Source organism: Topomyia yanbarensis, chromosome 2, assembly GCF_030247195.1.
Source record: "Topomyia yanbarensis strain Yona2022 chromosome 2, ASM3024719v1, whole genome shotgun sequence".
Classification (NCBI taxonomy): Eukaryota; Metazoa; Arthropoda; class Insecta; order Diptera; family Culicidae; genus Topomyia; species Topomyia yanbarensis.
In genome coordinates this window covers 387,726,715-387,745,005 of record NC_080671.1, presented here as the reverse complement: position 1 = coordinate 387,745,005, position 18,291 = coordinate 387,726,715, and the positions used below count along the sequence as shown (strand labels likewise).

The 18,291-nt window shown below is 37.3% G+C and overlaps 1 protein-coding gene across 2 annotated transcripts in view; it reads right to left on the bottom strand.

Annotated features, from left to right (window-relative positions):
- The window catches only part of LOC131684736 (b(0,+)-type amino acid transporter 1), a 164,100-nt gene that overhangs the window by 48,541 nt on the left and 97,268 nt on the right, over positions 1-18,291 (bottom strand). For both annotated transcript variants that reach the window (XM_058967859.1, XM_058967858.1), the window contains exons 2-4: positions 4,048-4,173; positions 2,823-2,942; positions 2,601-2,702 (exon numbers count right to left, since the gene is read on the bottom strand). In XM_058967859.1, the coding sequence (XP_058823842.1) occupies positions 2,601-2,702; positions 2,823-2,942; positions 4,048-4,173 (348 nt within the window). The remainder of the gene's footprint in view (positions 1-2,600; positions 2,703-2,822; positions 2,943-4,047; positions 4,174-18,291) is intronic.

Sequence of the window (18,291 nt, the reverse complement as noted above, 5' to 3'; positions counted from 1 at the left end):
TTGAGTGGTAAGCGTGACCGCCACTCATTCCAGTTGGCCTGGGTTCAATTCCAGCCGAGGTCGTTGAGATTTTTCTGAGGTGAAAAAATCTGTGGTCACGTCTTCCTTCGGAAGGGAAGTAAAGCCGTTGGTTGAAATTGGTGGATCGATATCTAGTCCAGGTAAGTGGAATCACCTCTCTGGCGTCGGTAAAGAAGATGTATATGCTATACTCTACTAACAAAAATATCCTCCTCCCGTGATACTTGTGGAGTGCGCAGTAGTGTATACGGCCTCTATCAAAAGCAAGTATCGGACTAACAATTCCTTCCCTTTCCTTCCGCGATCTACGTTCGGGCCTGGCCGGCGCCGGTATTGATCAGAAACACTTTAGGATTACCTACCAGGAGTTGCACATTGAAAGATGTTTCGCTAATCCCAAGCATAATTATCTACTGATTCCCTGTGCAACTACAGCTAGTCCCGATCGATAACGGAGTAGCAGCCAGGGGTGGTCGCACAAGCTCAAGCTCAATCTGTGTGAATAACGAATTTTGCGATACTTGTCAAGCTTTCCACGAGATGATTGGATTGCAGTAGGCGTACGCGTCAGTCGCGGATATTTTTTCAACAACAAAATTGAAAGGCATTTTTTTAATTTTTCTATTATTGTGGTGTATTTGATTCGTGTCGAGAAAAGATTGTGCAAAATTAGTCTTTCCGATTAACAATATCTAAAGAAATTAATTTCAACGTTGATCATTCGGAAGACGTGACAGGTTGTTCCGCGGGCGGCGGATGCTACGCGTTTCGCAAATACTTTGTGCGTGCAAAAAAAGTGATCTTCGGGCTGAATCTGATATCCAGTCGAATATCGAGTAAACAGATAAGTGCCTTCCTATACTCAGAAGAAGACTTTGACCAAAGGTGGACGCGATTTCTTAATCTGTCACGTTTTAAGCAAAAAAAACTTAATACTGCAATTCTCGGCTTTTTTCTCACGCTGAGGAAATTTGAAAACTGTGCTAGTATATGAATCTGTTGAGTTTAGCTGTCTTCATAATAATATACTGAGATTAGTGAAAATGTCGCTATTGGTCTGTGGTTTGCAGTCAAATCAACCACCTGGATCATCATCGATGCCTTCCTCGTCAACTTCATGTGAGATTTTTTATTGTTGCGGTATCCTATCTAAGCGAAATGCTCGGAAAAAGGAGCATAACGGTGGTTCCTGAAGCTTGCACCTGTTACAGACCAACCAAGTGAGATCAATCTAATTTATAATTAATTTTGTTTTCCATTTAGTCGAATATTATATAAATCACTAGGGGTCATCCATAAATGACGTAGCATTTTATGGGGGAGGGGGGAGTTTTGTGTTTTGTGATGATGTGTGACGACAGAGGGGTAGGGGGTCATGTCATGCTACGTAGCTTTTTTAAAGGGGAATAACTAACGTACTTTCTAATTTTTTTTAATTTTGCGGTGACAAGGGGGGGGGGGGGAGGAGAATTACCGTCAAGCTACGTAATTACCAGGGGGGGAAGGGGGTATTTAGAGGTGTGTGACGAAATGCTACGATGGGGAAGGGGGGTGCTAAAAATCACTCAAAAAATGCTACGTCATTTATGGATCGTCCCCTACAAACCAACATCCCATTTTCCTGCCATATCCGTAATGACTATGGAGATTGCGTGGCTTTCCCGCATCTTCTTAACCCATTATAACCCAGGGGTTTCAAAAAGTGAGCCAAATGCAATGATATCATCAATTCCACCAAAAAATGTATCAAAGATTATGGGAAAAATAAAATCACCGCTTAAAATGGTTTTGAGAATGAAAATATCTCGCGCAAAAAATTTCGTACGCTTAAATAAAAACAACAAATTTTAAGTTGTTTGACATATTTCTTCGGATTTTCTGCCAGACAACACTTCTTTTACACCTGTAGGAACGTTTTGTCACATAATGGAATTATTAGCACGAATTCCAACAATAAAATTCAATTAAATGTATTGCTTACTTTTCAGCCGCCATTTGCCCCAACTATACGCGGTTCAAAAATGTAAACAAAATTATAGAAAATGGCACTTGTCTTGTTTCACAATGAAATATGAGGTGTAATGATCCCATTAGTGCAATAATAAAGCAGTTAGATGCCAAAATTCTGCAGTAAATACTCGTTAAACGATTGATAGTTCTGCGTATGAAATTTCATACGCTAGGATATAATGGGTTAAGCAGGTATGCAACTAACATTTCCTTCCTTTTGGCGATCGTAAGGACATGGCCAGGTGTGCAGTGAACTATACTATTGTATAAAAAGATTTCACTATATCAGCCACCCATGATGAGTGCGGTCGTTTTTGCTATGCTATGCTATGCTATACTATGCTATGCTTTGCTATGCTATGCTATGCTATGTTATTAACTGATGTGAACTGTGTTCATACAGTAACGGTTTGTTCGGAATTTCCGTTCCAAAGAGAATTTTGACAGTTGGCTTTTACGCCGTAATCATATGTTTGTCGAGAAATATTCAAACGGCACGCCAACTGGTGCCTGAAGTATTAGCGGTCTATTGGAGTCAGCTGTTTCTGAATAATAATAAAAATACTTACCTAACAATGAGAGCAACCCACAGGCCATCCATATAATAAAGCTCACACCAATGGAACCAGTTCTCACTAGTAAACCAGATGGCGATACAAATATTCCAGACCCTGTGAAAAGAATGAAAAAGCACTACTGTAATTAAAACAATACGTTGCGGGCTCTTCTTTCAACAGCCATCGATGCACCGACGACGGTGTTGTGTATCCTTATTTTGTAATGCCACTTACCGATCATCGTTCCGACAATTAAAGCCACCCCACTGAAGAGTCCCACCCGTCTCTTGAGGTGAATAAGGTCGTTCTGCGCTGAGCCCGTCCCCTCCAGCGAGTCCCGCATCCCCCCGGTCCCTAGAGTGGGAGGAATGGGAGAAATACAATTTCGACATTAGTATTTAGTACAGCAAAATGATAGCACTTGTCAGCGACTAGCAACTTTTGGATAGCATCAAAATCCATGAAGTTTGTTATTACTATGACTGACAACAATTTTAATGAGTTCGGGCTAGCATTTGGGGTTTACTGTTACCCAGTGCAGAAAAAAAACAAGTGACTAATTAGCAATTAAACGGAAGTGTTAAAAGTGCCACGAGAATTATTAACACGAAACTGGTTGAAACTCTCGTGCTAATAATAATTAGGCAACAGTTTTTTCACTTCCTGCCTTGCTGTGGATTTTCAGTGGTACGATGCAATTACAGTCGTGATTCGATGGTTGGACACTTTTCAACTGGACCGCTTTTTAGTTGAACTTCCGCTAGTTGGACCATTGTCCAACTAAAAAGCATCTGAACGTCAAAATCACTTGTCAAAATTGCTTTGACAATCAATCTGGCAATATTAAGGGATGTGAACAGATGCATTTATACTGCCAACATCCAAATTCGTTAGTTGGACAAGGCTGTGCCCAACCAGCGAATCACGACTGTATAAGCAGTACGTTGGAAAGTAATTTGTAGAGGAAAACTGATAAACGCAACAATACAGGAAGTTAACAAATTTTGTAAGGATGCTCGTTAGGTTTGTGACAGAAAGGATTTATATGTAAATTTCACTTAATTAGTTTGTTGTAACTTATAAATAATCAAGCTTAAACGAATTTGGAAGTAACATAAAGAACCAGTATTTCCACCGAGTGAAGTTAGTGACGAGAACCAGTGAAATTTATTTTTCCCAATTACGAAAAATTCAGCGAAATTAAAATATAATTGTTGTAAAATAAAATATGACGAGAAACATAAATAAAATATGGTGTAGGAAAAAGGATAGTATAGCAATACATAAACATCAGTAGAGAAAACATACAGGTAGAGGTCGCTTTTAGTAGAGTGTTTTTCGAGACCACAGAATTCACCAAGCGAGAGTGTTCACAACAATATATAAACATGCCGACAAGGATTTGGGTGGGTGGTATCAAGCATGCGATCCAGCTTGATTCTATTTTTTCAGAACTCACCTGATGAGTCGGTCTCTGCCGTTTCGGACGTCCCTCGCCCGATACTCCCGTTGGGATCCTTGGTTCCGTTCCCAACTTGGGAATCCCAGTCTGTCTTTGATACGTCTTTAATTGACACATTATGTCCTGTTTGGATATGGGTAGATATGGGTACAGAAAAACAAAGAGAAAGAGAACGATATAGGTAAACCGAGTGAAACTTTTAATTGACGTGGTTTTTAAATTAACTGCAACGCGACCTACAGCGATAGAGTTTCACAGGGTCCAGTATTACACGTGCCGTACAATTGACGTGGTGGTGTACTCTTAATTACTCAATTGAAATTTATATGAAGCGGGGCCATTAAGATTTTCTTCATTATAGCATCTTTATAATAAATGTCGCTGTAGCTGTTTTTCATGATTTATACGTTGACACATTCTATGTTTGTCCTTACCACAGAATATATTAAATATAATTACACTATTTGGTCGTTTGAGCTCCAACTGTTTCGTAAATGCTTGGAATGTTCTTTGATGAGACAAATGCCGGCAAACAAGTGTTTAGGGAAACCGTTTTAATTTCCCAAAAGTCATAGATGGTGGTAAGTTCCGATATGGCTAATCTATTTTTTACTTTTATTATTTTTGATCTGTAGCCAGAGTTAAATCCGGTTTAAGAGTTCCATATGTTTTGTCCCTTCGCAAAATACGGTAATGTCTCTAGAAAGAAATCCCCGATCCCCGCTGTCTCTTTATAAATAAAATAAATTTTAGATGGCATTCTCTTTGTTCACCGTTATTGTAGTTGGGTCGGTGTTGTGAACCGGACTCAGATGAACTGCGTACAAGACAATTGATTTACAAACGAGTCTATGCCCACCCGATCAGATACACATAACAGAAATGATTTCAAAACTATATCTCGCGTTGTTACTTGTTATAATTTTCTGTTATTTACTAACGAGACCTAATTTATAACACAATATGTTACGAAAATTGAATTCTGTTATAATCTTGTTATTTCATTCTGATCGGGCACCCCCCTCGGGTACTGCACGGTTGTATGGAAGTGCACCTTCATGAGGCAAGAAAAAATATTTTTAGGTTCCATTTGGGGTTCTAAACAACTGTGCGAAATTTGGGGTCAATTAATAATGGCCCGGAGTCCTGCAGTGCGTTCGAAATTTGTATATGGAAATTCAAATACATTGCGGGGCGCCAGACACTAATCAATCAATCATAAGTTTTTTCACGGGTTTTCAAATTCAGCAAACAGAAGAAAAGGAAAATATCGAAGAGCTGATGGAACAAGCGTCGAAATTTTGATGAAATGATTAATCAGAATCAACACTTTGGTATTTGGTGGTATTTAACGAGGAAAACAGATCGAAATGGTGAGTTAAACGAAAACCTAGATATAGCATTAGGTTTTGTGCATTGGGTCGGAATCCCAAAGGTCATAGGTTCGAGTCCTGCTTCTGAGATAATTGCTTTCGTCTAACTCACTATTTCCATCTGTTTTCCCCATTGGATACCACCAAAAATGTCATTAAAGTAACACAAAACAGACGTACATTTCAAGCTTTTAACTCGTGTCAAAATTAATGATCAGTTCAAATATAATCGTAAATCTATAGAGAATTCAAAATTGACGTATTAGTCATAACTCTAGTTGGCCTTTGGATAGAACATATTTCGCAGTTCCGAATTAAAATCGAACTTTATGAAGCGTTCGAGCGCTACAATAACAAAATTAATAACGTTCGAATACAACCGAAAGATATGGCTTCCCGGAGTTGAACCAGCTGTTGGCAGAAAATCTGCTTGATGAAACTAACAATAACACACGCCAGTAAGTGATTTGATGCAGTGGTATTTGAAGCTAGTTTCATATGAACATGAAGGCAGGTTTAAGATATTTTCTCGATACATATCTTAATTTAAATGCTGTTTTATTAATCACCCATGCAAAAGCACATTTCGATAACTATCTGAACCTAGCTAAAAGGTATTATACGCAGAAGAATGTCACACTGCGAAAACTGTGTCACACATGTTAACAGTGGTGCGGTAAATATTGATTCCGGTCTGTTCATTGGTTGGGCTTATCGGTCAATCCTTGTGCCAGTATTAGAAGGTTGAGTTGTACATTAGCATGACAAGAAACAACAGACACCCACCCCTGAATCGACGGGGAGTGGAAGCAAAGTATTGGCTCTACATTTCGTTGTTGTACTTGAACTTCCGTTTCGACAAACTTCGTAGCCGATTCTCAGCGTATAGAACAATTACTGGACTAGTTCTAACATATTACTGACCTCTAAGATGCCTTCCTGAACCAGATCGAATAAATCTAGCTACCGGACATACATTAGATTATATTAGAATCGTAAAAATAATTTTATTTCCCACATACTAGTTTGGACTGCAAATCAATCGATTTGGAAGTAATATTGTTGAGTCAAAAGATGTGCGCATGATATGTATTTCAATTCATTCAAATGTACCATTCAACTAATTTAACCATTTTTCATAAAATAAATAGTCCAGCAAACCATCAAACCAAATTTCTACAAATAATAGTAATTGATTTGTAATCGCATATTACAAGAATCATGATTTATATCGCTCTTTGATTCAGAATCGCATTGATGTATTATTTCAATCGTTTTGAATCGGAGTAGGTCGTATAGTACTGCGAGCTATATTCATATAATTAGAAACGTTCAAATGATTATACATCGTGTATGTGTTCGCATTTGATTGTATTTTACTTCGATTAATGCCGAAATAACAACTTAATAAAGTCATTGTCGTGCATATCAGATTCGTTCTTATGTGTAGGAATAGTCATTAGGCATCAAAAATCCATGTTTAATTTCGATATGCATCACAACGATTTCAAAAAGTTAGATACGACTTAACATATCCAACATCCCACTTCACTAAATTATTTACGACTCATCTCATGCATTTAAATATGAGTACTGTATATATGGCGAATGTATATCGTATTAGCGTTTCGCTGCTTGAAGATATGGTATTATTATGAAATATGGCAATATGTGCACGTATATTGTATTTGATTCCGTAAAATGTACGTCTACTATATATAACGAAAATAATGGATTTTGTAAAAGTGGTAACTATCTGCGCTGATCGGTCTGTACAATTCAACCAAGCAGCGAGCATTGCCAAAACATTGCCATTGCCCCTTTGTTATCCAATGGACTTCGCCACGTATAAAAACGGCACATAAGAAAAAAATCGTCAGTTTGCTTTCTGACCTCGTAGTAGCTGCTACGTTTTATGTCAGCTAAAACCCCGGTTGGAATATATTCAATGGCTGCCGCCAGGCATCATTACATCCATTGATGCACAGGCATGCCAGTTTCATGCTTACAAGGATCAGCACACATCACAGAAAAAGCAGAATGCTCGTTTTGCGGAGTTCAATAAACGGATTTCAAGTGTGCGCGTACGAAGGGGTGGTTGGGTGCGAGAGACCCGCTCTTTTGCTCTTTAAATGATGTGTGGCGTGCTCAGCTAAATTCATCACGGCGTGCGCTCCAGAGTTCACTGCGGTGGGTGTATACACTGGAGCGTGCTCTTTGGTTAATTTTGTTCTGGCAAGCGGTAGTGCGTTTGGCGATTTGATTAGCTTTGTTTGTAGTGTTGTGTGAAGGAGGATGTTGGCTTATTGGATACTGATATAGTATGTTTCTGCTGATGATTTAATACTCGGGGTAAACTGGGACAATTTTTTACACATCAACATATATACTGCTATAAACACAGTTTTATAGCGATCCGTAGAACCAGATCATCCACATTAAGACCGGTTTATTTTATGTTCGGCTAAATGACGCATTGTTCATTTTACTTACTTCGCAGATCAACTAGTGAAACGCTCCATTAAAAGTATTGTCCTTCACACTAAGAAATCTGCTTGCTGAAGGTTTGAACAAATTATTTATAGGGCAATCGCTTCAACTCTTTAATGCTGATATTCTACGCGCAAATGGTCTTCTGCTGACTCTTAACTATTTATTCATTTATTTGGGTATTGGTGTGGGTATTGTTGGTAATAAAGGTAGTACTATCCACTTGAAAATAACCGAGTTGTTAATTACTCATTTGAAACAGTGGAACAAACCTAACATTTGAATTTTGCCACGCATGTGTTTCGGGTGCACGTTTGAAATTTTCGAGGTATGACCAAGATTCCATTTACACAAACCAATCGCAAGTGATTTATGTGAATGTATTGCAAGCGTATGTAGAGGTAGATGGGGTCAAATACACCCCTAAGAAAATTTTATCATAACTTAAACTTAACCAACTATCAAAATTCACTTTGACTGGAAATTCCGGACAAACCGTTACTCGCCAATCACAGATGTAGGTGGCAAACAAAAGAGAAATATTTACTCTTTCATTGTCTGCTGTGAACTATGTTCGGCCAGTAACAGTTTGTCCGGAATTTCCTTTCAATGAGAATTTGAATTGGAATTGGATTTGCATTCAATGAGAATTTTGACGCTTGGTTTTTATGCCGTAATTTGTCGAGAATTGGGAGAATCAAATTAATGATATCATTTAGCCAACATTTTGCTCTGAAATCACAATCGCTTTGTAAAATATTCAGAAACATAAAAAAATGTTCAGTTTTTCAAAATCGTTATAAATTGCTCTTTGAAAAATAGGCGGGGCAAAACGCACCTGTGCTGGGGTAAAATACATCACAACAACGGGGCATATTACATCACAACAAATTTCGAAACAGCTGATTTTAATGCAACTATGCAGAAGATAGTACAAATTGTAGCATTCGAATTAACAGCCTAAGTGAATTCTACTTCACTTCGGTTATGTCTCTGACATTACCTACCCATTTGTTTCCTCCCCCTCACCCAACTTTATTGTATCTTATTTTGTAGGATGTAGATCATTGATGTGCCGCCGAATCTAATTACTGTTTCTATAATCAGGTCTTCTTTACCGACGAATCGCAGTTGATCATATATAATGTTCCGGAGTCGTACAATGCGTAACAGGTACATATATTGCTGACAGAAATCGACAATTTCTGTGGCTATGTATGTATATCGCCTCCAGTTGGGTACGGATATGGTGCATTTGGTGTGACCTTTTTGGTAGTATATAATCACGTGTTTCTAAGCTGCGATTTAGATATACCATCAAAAAGGCCAGCTGGGAGGTTCATTGGGTTTAACTACTAATTAACCCTTTATTAAACGATGAATCGGCAGTTATTGCAACACTTTCAAAGTTGCTTACCGTTTTCATACTTGACCGAAATGAACATAATTTTGCTATATTTATCTTTAAAGTGTATTGTTTACATCCGCTAAGTTTATCTTTATCTCACAATGAAAGCGTTTCAGAAAAGTTTGTTCGGGATGCTAACATTCCTTTTTTGGATATTTGTTGCCGGGTTTTTTTTCCTCCCGATAGGACCATTCATATTTTGTTTAAATGTCGCAAAACGAGACTAACTACTACACACTTAATTTTGTTCTACCTAATCCTAGCTTTTTTCGCAGCTTTCACCGAGTTTTACACAACCGAGCATTCGACTAAATAAGCTTTTACCGAGTTCTCAGTAGAAGTGACGATTGTTTTGCTGAAACTCGGAAAACATATCGCTGCAAATCAGTAAATAAAAGCCCCTCAGTTAAAAAATTTCGGCTGTGCGAAAATAACTGAATTGAATGTCCGCAGTAATCAGTGTGAACCTATTTACAACAGATGAAAAGCATTGTTAGTAATCGACGTAACGAGAAAAATTAAATACAAAATTTCACTATAGCCATTGAGAGCGGGTATTTGTTTCAACTTTACGGAGCTGCCGATACCGGAAAAAGGGTTCACTACGAATTCTACGAACAGTATCCTTGCCGATTACGCAATCACAATCATATTTTCGTTTCACTCCATATATCACGTCCCTTCAATGTAGGGTAACTGAAATGTTTTTCCGCCCTTCTGAAGCCATTCTCATGAAAACCGAGTAAAGCTGGTCAGCACAGAGACTTCAACCAAACACGATAAGAAATAGAATCAGACACCCGTCTGTCTACATGCAAATGACACTCCAAGAACTGCGTAAACACAAACGAAAGAAAGAAAAATTCGTCATGTCACTGTGCCAATTTTGCCATGTGGTGGAAATTTGAGTGCGTCTTCGACGCAACCTCAAAAGATCGTGACACTTCCTCGGCAAGCACTGTTGTTCCCTAGCGATGTAATTGAATCGTTTTTTGTGCACACAGTGAGACCACCAGCAGATATTCCTAAAATATACGGAGAAATATTTATACAAAAATTAATACAAATATTTAACTTCTAAGCATACCCTAGAACACTTTGTAACCGGTCTATTATTCGATTAAGAATGAAGTGTACAAGGAATGATACGACTAACGGCTCGTAAGAAAAATAACGATTCAAATTAGCAGGTTCACCGTAGGACGACGCATTAGCCAGTGCAAAAATAAACTTTCGCAGTTTGCGTTTCGCACGTCATCCCACGCAATTTCCCATTGTGTAATATCGCAGTCAGTGCCTTATGTACGATATAACTACATGTAGGACTGGTATGTGGAGGCGCGAACTTGCTGCTGATATTTACCTCCGGTTGGTGAATCAATTTGCGAAAAGACTGCATAGATAGTAGGGTGTGTTTAATTAAATCACACAGCTGCTTAGGTCTGGCAATGCATGACCATTTTATTCCGAAAAAAGTTTTTGGTGCGATACTGCCACAAACGAATTTCGAAATACTAGACGAATAATTCTTTAATTTATTTGTTAATTAATAGAAAATTCAATACAAAAATACGTTCATCAAGTGTAACCAGTGCAGTTATATTTGTAAACCCTGAAACGGTGCTGGGTAATTAGATCGGAAGCATTTACGCCGAATGTCGTTCGGCTGAATGCCTTTAGGCTGAATGCCATTAGGCTGAATGCCATTAGGTCGAATGAGTCATTAAACCGAAAGATTTTTGGCCGAACCTATCATTAGGCCGAATTGATCATGGGCGAGTATGCTGAATAAGTTATTAGGACGAATAGGTCATTGTACTAGCTACAATTATATTCAGCTGAAAACCTGGAAAAGACCGCATGAATATTTGTTTTCAAATTCATCGACGGCTCGAATATTCGAATCTATCCATTCAGGTAATACTATCGAATTGCACTGTACAATATTTTTATCTGCTCGACTCGACTGCATTATCTATCCATCATTTCAAAACCAATTGTTCAAAATACACAAATAGCAGTTAATGATACTAATTTGTAGTGCCTTCAGTTGTAAATCTTGCATCAAGCAAAACCATACTGCCCTTGTATGCAAATGTGACGTTAATGCCACCTTGATCAAATTTCACTTGCCCATATTTTTAAATTGACTACGAAAATCCGCATCTTCCAGTGCATTTGCCTTTAAAAAATTAAGCATAATGGCCTTGGCCACAACATTTTTTTCAGTGTATATTTTTTTCGTGAAGATAGTTTTGCTGTATGAAATAGAGTAACCGAACAAGACAAATTGAAAATAATGCACGTAGAAACGCCTATGACCTTATAAAAAACCTGTAAAGTTTCATCGGAATATAAGATGGTCGGTCACGATTTTAAAGATTTTCGGACGGATCTTCTTGGAATTCCAAAGCTAGATCGTTCGTTCGACAAATCAATATGACGTTGTGTAGAATAAGTATGTATAGTTTTGGGTAGAAAGGAAAATTTAAAACACTTTTTACTCAGTTTATTTATTATGGAATATGAGTGATTGCACTGTGTAACATCTTTCGGGTCATCGAAATCAAACCGCAACGGATATTTTCTTTTGTAAGTAAACATTCCTATCCAATAGCAAAATCCTCGCTGGGTTTAGCAAAGTCAGCTCTATTTTTTATGGTCGTCGTTATTCGTGCTAGAGTACGTCTTTGCTGACTGCATTGTTTATTGGCGTGATAAAAATTTCGAAGTGATTTAATCCGGCTACAGTCGAGACAGTTGGCAGACATGTATTCTGTGATGGTGTCGTAGATGGTGGTGGACTGCAGCACGATTAACGACGTATCTAACTAAGCCCAGTTATGGTTTTTCTATTGGATAGTTTTACTTCAAGAAAAAAATCATTTACACAATTGTTTGCACAATCTACCGGTAGTACAATTCAATACGGTGTTCCCAGAGCCGTAGCGTGGTCTTCTGACGCCCTTTGCGCAGTTTTAGTTGTGCGCCAATTTGGTGTTTACTTTGACTTTCTTTTTCAGTTCGACCTTCAAATAATAATTTGTGTACATGGAAATAGCACACTAACTCCCTACTTAATTCATATTTGACTGTTCCTTCATTTCATGTGAATTCCAGCCACAAATCATTTACTGTACATCTATGAAATCAGTTGACGCTAGATGTTTGTTAATTTTTAAACTGAGATTTTCAAGTAAAAATCAAAACAATTTGTTTTTTCGAATTGATACTAGATTTTGTCATTTCATTGATTTTTAAAACATTTGGCATTCAAAAAAAACTCCATTTCCAAACTTAAGTCTCATCTCAATTCAAAACTTTTATTTGTTCCATAAAGACATTTTTTCAATATTACACCAGATCTCGACACTTCATGACATTGTTTTTCGATTGCGCTCAATTTCTGCATTGGGACTTTTTTCGAGGTACCAATGCATTTGAGGCGTGTCCGATATGTAATTTCAAGAAGACCATAAATATTGGCACTCTCCCGTATATCAAGTATACTGAGATAACAATTTTTGGAACTTTGAATTGATTGGTGGATTGTTGATTACGGTGCATATGATTAGATTTGTAATATTCCAGACAGCACCCACCCAACTTTTTGCACAACCAAAAGAAACAAAGATGCTTTTAAATTCTATTGCTGATTAAGTTTTTCACATATTCTACGTTCCAGGTTCTAATAAAATATGTTGCACCCAGCCATATATCGCGTGAAGATAGATGACCACTTCATTCCTTTACTATCAAATTCAAACTTGTCTTTCAAATTATATTCACCATGATTTCTATCTCTTCCTTCCTATTCTTCAGTTTTAACTTTGCGTCTGGCTCTAGGTCCATGCAGAAATAAACTCTCCTGAATTGACCCAAATGATCCTAAATGGGATGTACGCAAGACGCAGAAATATTCAGCTGTGCCAGATGCCAGTTCGCCTAGATAAATTCAGAATTGTGATATTTTGTTTAAAGCAAACAAAGTTTAAGGCAACAAGACTTCCATAAAGAACTGACGCGTTTACATGCCCGCTCACAAAGTTGAGATCGATGGTGTAGTCATCGATTCGAACTTAGCATGCAAATGAGCCTTTGTAAGAATTTTTTTTTCTCTCTCTTGGAAGATCGCTAAATATACCAGCAAGAAAAAAGCTCTGCCACAAATCCGAAGCAAACAACACCTGGTCTTAGACAATTCAGAAGAAATAAAGTGTTTCCAACGCTTCCAGGAACACCAAAAATCTCATGTGACATTCCAACCAGATTCAACTTAGTGCAGGATTGGTTGGATCTAGGTTGGGAACCGGCGTACCACTTGTTTCTATGAAACTGAGAAAACGATCGGAAAAAGTTTTCAATACTTTTTACTATTTTTGTTGAAATTTGAAGTCTTTGTCTTGTTCGTTGTTTATTCAGGACTGATAGGACCGTAGCGTAGGCTTCTGGCACCTTTGGTAGAGTCTCAGTTTGCGCCTTTTTGCTGTCTGCTTTGGCTTTTTTGCCAGTTCAACTTTCAAACAATAATTCTGTGTGTACCTGCGAATGATGCTCCTATCCTGACTTATTTTATGACTTAACCTCAATTATTTTATAAAGCAGATAAAGATTTTAGCGCCCCACTAAGGTTGGCAACCTCGGTGGGGGCCAACCTGGCCAACCGCACACTACGGCTCTGGGAGTGTCAGGCGTTCTCACCATATCACATTTTATATGTTATATTGGTCTGAAAAAGTTACCTAAAATTTATTCAAGATTTTTTTTAAATAAACAAGACATGTCTGGTATTACGCATATTTGCGGTTGAGCCTGTGCGATCACGCTTGGTTGCGACTCCGTCACTGATATAAACCAGCTTAAATTTTCGCTATTTGTTGAATATGAAGTTCCTGCAGTTGAAACCTTCGTGTCGTGTCACTCGAACACATTAATCACAACACCCACTAGTCTTTTAACCATTTTACAAAAAATACATTATTTTCTATGTTTCGTATTCCACTCGTCAGTAACTGACACTAACTTACTGCCAGTTAGACGATATATTCAAATTTTTTACATTATAACGACATTCAATTAGCTAGAGATTACTGGGTAGGGAAAGTTATGAAAATTAGAGCCATAGTACTCAAGTGAGAGCAAGGATGTGAAGTAAACAGATCGGAAAACTAGAAATGGCAGGGTCATTAGAACAGGCTTAATATCGTGCGGGCTTAATCTTTGTCTTCTGTTAATGAGGGTCGAGCTTAGGCAGTATAACTACGAGTTCACAAACATGTGTCCATCTTTACCGTGACAACCGACAAAAATTATGCCACGCAAGATCACCATTGAAAACCTGTCGACGATAAGCATCAATCTTAATGTTGATTGCTGCTGTTCATCTCTGTTTGCCTTTCGAATGCCGGGATAGATTTTTATTAGACTATTGTCACTGTGCTTACAGTCGTAGCGAGTTTGCTACATTGTGTAAGGAAATGGCTGTGTCTACAGCGGCTATAGCCACCGCTGCCGATGGATTCCTATCAGTTCCTTTTTCTTTTTTCCTTTTTTATTTCAACTATGTTAGTCACATTTTCTTTTTTACATTTTAACGACATTCAATTAGCTAGAGATTACTGGGTGGGGAAAGCTATGAAAATTAGAGCCATAGTACTCAAGTGAGAGCAAGAATGATAAGTAAACAGATCGGAAAACTAGAAGTGGCAAGGTAATTAGAACAGGCTTAATATCGTGCGGGTTTAATCTTTGTCTTCTGTTAATGAGGGTCGAGCTTAGGCATTCAAATTCGTATTCAAACTAATACCAAATTGGCGACAGTGAGGTATTAAATCCAAACATTTAACTGTTTGTATAATAATATCATTCATGACTAGTTATATTTTTGCGAGTTTCGAAACGTCCGGTTTGGAATTGATTGCTTCTTATGGATGCGACCAATTTTCAGACAAGGTACCCGCCTTATTCGATTATCCATAGTCTCGATTATCTGTAGACGCGATTATCCGTAACTCCATTATTCGTAGTCCAACCATCCGAAAAAATTGTTTCGATTATCCGCACATTATTTTTTCTCAAGCTACATTACACATCTATAATTTATTATTTGATACCAACTACAGTTTCTGAAAGAAGAAACATTTTCTAAAAAGTAATAAAAAACTTCGTTGAAATACAAAAATGTTACTTATTTGGCATATATTTTTGAATTCGATGCGATGATTTAGATATTTTCAGACCGGACAAGGACCGATTTTGCCAACTTCATTATGTATTGAAGACTGACAAAATCTGAACATTTTTGTTTCATATTGATTGGGACTATCTAATGTATGACATAAAACCCGAACGTTCGAAGTTGGTCTATTATCGCATCAGTTTGAAAAATCGAAACTTTTTATTTACTTTAAGAATTCTTAACACCCTTAAGGGGTGCGTCTGGTGTAAAGTGCTCAAAACGAAAGTTATTTTGTTTTACGATTTTGAAGGCAATGCAAGAATGCATAGATCTTTTGTGTAATGTTAGGATCGCTTTATAGATTTATTGTGTACAAAAAATATTCAGTCACGCAGAGCCACACATACGAGCGTTCGAAGAGTAGAAGTCCAACCATTTCCAAGTCGAGAAGCACCAGGGCGAACACGATAATTCTCTATACAATTGTCTGATACGAGACATTCAATAAGTTTTGTAAAGATTAGACTAGCAGTTAGTCGATGAACAACAAAAAATCAAAAAAGTTCGAGTTTCGGAAAATGGCTTCATGAAAACCAAAAAATCTCATATTTTATTGAAAAATTAGCTCATTTTTCTTCTAAATAATAGGGAGAAATTTTTTTATTCAGTTCTCTGTGGTTCATCGACAGGCTACACATATTGGGCATCCTCATAAAAAATCAAGTAAATTCGTTGATTAGGTTTTGAGTTATCGTTTTCGCTAATTAAATGCAGTTTTTTCTCACACCGTTGGGCAATCTTCATGAAAATTAATCAATGTACTCGGGCTATAGGTAGAGTATCACTGATTCATTTTGAGTTATTTACAACAGTGTGAGAAATAGCTGCTTTTTTCGTTTTTCAACATGGCCGCTTATTGAAGCGTTCTCAGTTGAACCTTAAGCGACTCGGCTACGATCCTGAATGATGTTTTCACTAAGCAAGTAAGAGAAAAAAGTTTACTGTGCGACGATGAATAACAAACTAAATCACTCAATGCGTTTGAACAAACATATTTAAAGCCAAAAATTTTCAAAAACCAAGATTCAGCTAGTTTCAGATTTGCTCGGTAAACCTCTAGAGCGCATGATGACGATGATGATGCTGAATAACGCACGCTCCTTGGTGTCGTGTCGTACCCTAAAAAGTTGTGCATTTTTATTACTTGTAACGTGTGCAAAATTCATCCTCCTAAGAAATTATTTTTTCTAAATCGTCCAATGTGCTTCTTCGTTGGACCAACGTTGGGCGACGCCCAGCAGACCGTTCAGCAGGCGTCCATTATTGGAACTGTGTTGGATGATTTTGAAACAATTTTTGGGCTTCTCAGTGGAATATAGCGTGTTGCTTCACTTAGAAGATTCCGAAAGTTATATTGTTGTATCAAACTAGTGCTGCGTAATCTTAAGTTCACTTGTTATTTCTGTCTGAATTTACCGAAACCAGCATTAAGTTGACTGAAGTTTCACGCAGAGAATTTAGTTTTATGCGTTCTGATTATTAGACAGAAGTATATTGATACAATTTAATCGAACACAATACTTAAAAATAAAGTAAGTTGGCTATATAACTTTTTTATAGAATATAAAATGATCGATATTCCCCAAGCAACACGGGTTGTTGACTAGCAGTTTCAGCAACATAATTCGTCATATAAAGGTATAAGGCAACAATTATTGAGCTAGTTTAGCAGCCAAAAAATTGCACGTGTAAAAACTTATGCTTATGCAACTAATCGTAGTCGTTGCTTGTTACATGTTCTACTTGGGTCGTTTCACTTATTAAAAAGGTTTGATAAAAAAGTTCCGTAAGTCAAGCATTGATGCACGTACTTTAGATACGTATATACGTATATATTTCATGAAGAAAAAAACATTTGTGTTGATTCGATTATCTGGAATGTTCGATTATCCAAAGTGAAATTTTTCAGCACCCTACGGATAATCGAATCTGGCCTGTATCACGTGATGCCGTCAAACAATATTTTGTACACAATGAATTATGGCTTGGGTAAATGCAAGACATACTTACAAAGCATGATTGATCTTTCAATTCAAAAAAAAAAATACTGTTATTGTTGTACTATTTGAATTGAAGTTATACTTCGTGTTAAAAGTGTTTTAACACTATTTTGATGGCATTTTTCTTGCTGCAAATTATTATAACATGTTTTAATTCGGTAGTGTGAACTGTAGTATTAGTTATGTTTTCTCTTCTATCCTTATATCTATACTAACATAAGTACTTTGCCGTGATTTTCTGTTGGATGCAGTACCCGCGTAGAAATAACAAGTGTCGGACAAGCATTCTTTCATTCAATCGTAGAACAGCTTTGTCGTGACTGACATCGACATTACTCATTTTATAAAATAACACATGTTGCATCAGTGTAATATCCACAGTGGTGATGATTTGTTTTCCTTTTATTATTGTTGGTTCATTGAATTTATTACGCCAATCGCGACGTGTAACTACGGCCAGTTATCTAAAAGCTAAATCTTTGCTCGACAATAAACAACACAATAATTCGGTGCCACAAACTGCAATATTTACAACAATGGGAAGCCAATTTTATAAATTTTTACCAAACTTAAATGAAAAACACTCTTTGCGCTTACTCACACACATTTTCTAATGTGTCAATTCTGTTGGAAGGCACTGTAAAATGCAAGATAAAAATGCATTTTCTTGGTATCGCCCATCCATGTTTTGCTACAATCGGCCACTATTTGACCACCGTGAAGCTAGACTAG